Source organism: Hippocampus comes, unplaced genomic scaffold, assembly GCF_001891065.2.
Source record: "Hippocampus comes isolate QL1 unplaced genomic scaffold, H_comes_QL1_v1.1 scaffold524, whole genome shotgun sequence".
Taxonomy (NCBI): domain Eukaryota; kingdom Metazoa; phylum Chordata; class Actinopteri; order Syngnathiformes; family Syngnathidae; genus Hippocampus; species Hippocampus comes.
Genome location: NW_017805708.1, coordinates 106,002 through 109,171, shown reverse-complemented (window position 1 = coordinate 109,171; position 3,170 = coordinate 106,002). Strand labels below are relative to the sequence as shown.

At 45.5% G+C, this 3,170-nt stretch overlaps 1 protein-coding gene across 2 annotated transcripts in view; it reads left to right on the top strand.

The window, feature by feature from the left end:
• srsf5b (serine and arginine rich splicing factor 5b) overlaps nucleotides 1–3,170 on the top strand; it is a 4,603-nt gene continuing 1,433 nt past the window's right edge. The window contains exons 1-7 of one of the 2 annotated variants that reach the window (XM_019883097.1): nucleotides 1–126; nucleotides 322–467; nucleotides 983–1,053; nucleotides 1,411–1,536; nucleotides 1,605–1,677; nucleotides 2,850–2,923; nucleotides 3,002–3,109. In XM_019883097.1, the coding sequence (XP_019738656.1) occupies nucleotides 342–467; nucleotides 983–1,053; nucleotides 1,411–1,536; nucleotides 1,605–1,677; nucleotides 2,850–2,923; nucleotides 3,002–3,109 (578 nt within the window). In that variant the 5' untranslated portion in view covers nucleotides 1–126; nucleotides 322–341. The remainder of the gene's footprint in view (nucleotides 127–321; nucleotides 468–982; nucleotides 1,054–1,410; nucleotides 1,537–1,604; nucleotides 1,678–2,849; nucleotides 2,924–3,001; nucleotides 3,110–3,170) is intronic. The other variant, XM_019883098.1, reaches the window with a different exon arrangement.

Here is a 3,170-nt window from a genome sequence, read left to right as displayed (position 1 = left end):
GCTTTTTCCGGCCTTTTCCGGCGTCATACCGTCTATATACGCCAGTTCCATTTTGTTTTGTCTTCTGTGTTTGACACCGTCTCTGTTGCCAGGCACCCTTTACAGTCCTCCAAACGCTCCGTCAAGGTATTCATAGAAACTATATTTATCTCAAATATTCGTTGTTTATGGTTGAAATGTCACGCATAGTTCATCATCACGTCCTTTACTCGCTGTCACTGATTTGCTTGGTCTGTTTTTAGATGCTAACAAGGCCGCGCTAGCTCGTGTGCTGAACGATAACATACATTTGTCGTGTACATTATGCTCGTTTGTTAATAGAAAGGACCCCCGTTCTGAAAATGAGTGGATCTCGCATATTCATCGGCCGACTAAGCCCCTCGGCCAGGGAGAAAGATGTGGAGAAATTCTTCAAAGGATACGGACGCATCCGAGACATCGACCTGAAGAGGGGCTTTGGATTTGTGGTGAGAAAGAAATCGGGAAGGATTTTAACAACGAACATGTTTTAAATGGTAACTGGGCTGTCATATAAGGTTTTTTCTACGTCGGGTACTTGACACTGTTTACCACGTTCATCTACTGATGACGCAGCATCAGGAGCAACCGGGAGTTCAGTATCTTGCTCAAGGACACTTCGACTTGGTCCCAATAGCCGGGGATCGAACTTCCTAAACTTTTGCCAAACAAGCATTAAATGGTCATAATGGCTTCTCGGTAAAGGAAATCTGCTAAACGGGTCGGAAACATCTGTGCTGTGCTTCTTTGTCTTTCTCACTTGTTTTAATGAGAGCTTTTTCAAGACGACGATTGTGGTACTAAACTATTTCCAAGATAAACAAGCATTGGCAGGATATGCTGTGGTGTGACTTATAGCTTTCCATTCATTCTCTGAAAGTAAAAACATCTCTCACCTGACATGACAGCAAAGACAAACTCGGAACAGTCTTCATCAGAATGCTTTGCACTTTATTTAATTCAGGAGTTTGAGGATCCCAGAGATGCTGAAGATGCTGTGTATGACCTTGATGGAAAAGAACTGTGTAATGAAAGGTAAGCAACTTCCTTTGCTCTCGGCAATGGCCGCTGTGTACAATCTAATCGAGTGTGGGAAAATTCTGGCTCGTGGGCTACATATATGGAATGCCTGTGGTGTTAGTTTGGTTGAGCAACATGACATTTCTGTATACAATGATCCCCAGTTTATCCCGTAGGATACGTACCAGATCCACCTGCAGTTGACAAGTTACATTGAGGCCATATTAAGAAAATGTTTTACAATACATTTTGAACTTTTGTGTCACTAAGTCCCTCTGTTCTCTCATGAAGTGAACTAAAGTAACAAAATGTAATCCACACCAACACAACTTAAATGATGCAACACAGTGTTTTTGTTGTCTGTGATGTCAGAGTGACCATAGAGCACGCTCGTGGACGTCTACATGCCAGCCGAGGAGGCAGAGGAGGTGGCGGCGGTGGCAGTGGAGGAAGCCGCTTCCCAGATCGTTACGGTCGAGGCGCTCAGAACAATCGGAGGTATCACGTGTTCACATTTCTTCATGGAACGAGAAACTTTTGATTGCAATTTTCATCTTTCTTTTCAGTCGAAACCCGCCTCCGATGCGTACTGAGAACCGTCTGATTGTGGAGAACTTGTCCTCCCGTGTCAGCTGGCAGGTCAGTATTTGCACAAGTTCTTTTTTTTTAATTCAGCGAGTATCTTATTCACCAAAAATGCAATGAAAACATGATTAGGCCTTCCTAATAATTTCTGTACCGTAAATGTAGAATTTCTGCTCAAAATACTGTAGCTTTGCCTAAATTTGGTTGTGCAGTTAGACTTAACGTAACATTTTATGATGTTGAAGATCTATTTTAGAACTAATGAGATTGTAACTCAAAATAAAAAGTAATCTGTTCTTGTGTTCCAATTTTAACCAATTCTTCACCCCTTTATTTGCCAGCCTGACTGTTGTGTCATGTGGAAGAGCTCGCTTATGGTGGAGTTAACCCCTTCTGGGTCCTTCTGTCTGGGTTGAGCCTGTGGTGTCAGCCAGTCTGTCCTACTCCTACTAGTTGAAGCCTGCTGGTCATGTGAGCGCTGGCTCCTCACTCGGGGGAAGCGCTGGCGGCCCCCTGCGCTCACTCGCAACGCCCTCTGTCCAAGGCAGGGGGCGCCAGGCGGTGGGAGAGGAAACAGGGAGTTGACAGAGCAGAGGAGAGAGCGCGAGTCGATGGCCGCGTTGATCGATGGTTCGTTAAATTGAGGGGCTTCGATCGATCGATCGATATCCCCCCTCACCTCCCCACTCTGGTGTTCCCGCACATCGCGAGAGAGAGAGCGAGAGCGTGTGAATGCCTCCCCCGGTGCCTGTGGATATAATCTGCTGTTACCCCAAAGGGTTTCGCTCTCAGGTAGTAGTTTCCTCTCTTCCACCCTGTTCACTCTCTTTGCTGAGGCGGGGTCCCGAGGCAGGGGCGGTCCCGGTGCGAAGCCCTGACAAAACAGGGCTCGTTGCGCCAAATTCTGCCCAAGTGGCGCCACTGCAGTTTAATTCATGCAGATGGTGTTCATGTCTCTGTAGTTATATTAGAGGGAGACCCAAGAATCTCAAACCTGCAACAAAATTGGCCCATCCTAAACTTAACAAGGTTGTGTTTTGATCCCAAAAGCTGTCGTCTTGAAGACGCGTTCGGTTGATAGGTTTGAGGTTCTTGACGCCCTCATGTAGCCTCAGTAGTTACAATCTAACCACCTATCCGATTGACCAATTCAGTCCTATCACATGTGTGAGATTGATTGCCTGTCCCGAGTCTCTCCCTGCATTAAACACCCTTTGCATGTGTAGGACCTAAAAGATTTCATGAGGCAAGCTGGTGAGGTCACATTTGCAGATGCACATCGACCTAAGCTCAACGAAGGGTGAGTCGTAGTCATCTTGTGTGTTTTCCTCTGCTTGGTGTCAATTTACCGAGAAAATGTCCTGAATTATCTTTCCAGAGTGGTTGAGTTTGCCTCTCACAGCGACCTCAAAAATGCTCTTGAGAAACTGTCTGGTAAGGAGATCAATGGCAGAAAAATAAAGCTCGTTGAGGCAGGCCAGAAGAGGTGAGTTTTCGTGAGGATTTACATTTTTTTTTTTTTTTTTTTTTGGTTGTGTTTTTAAATG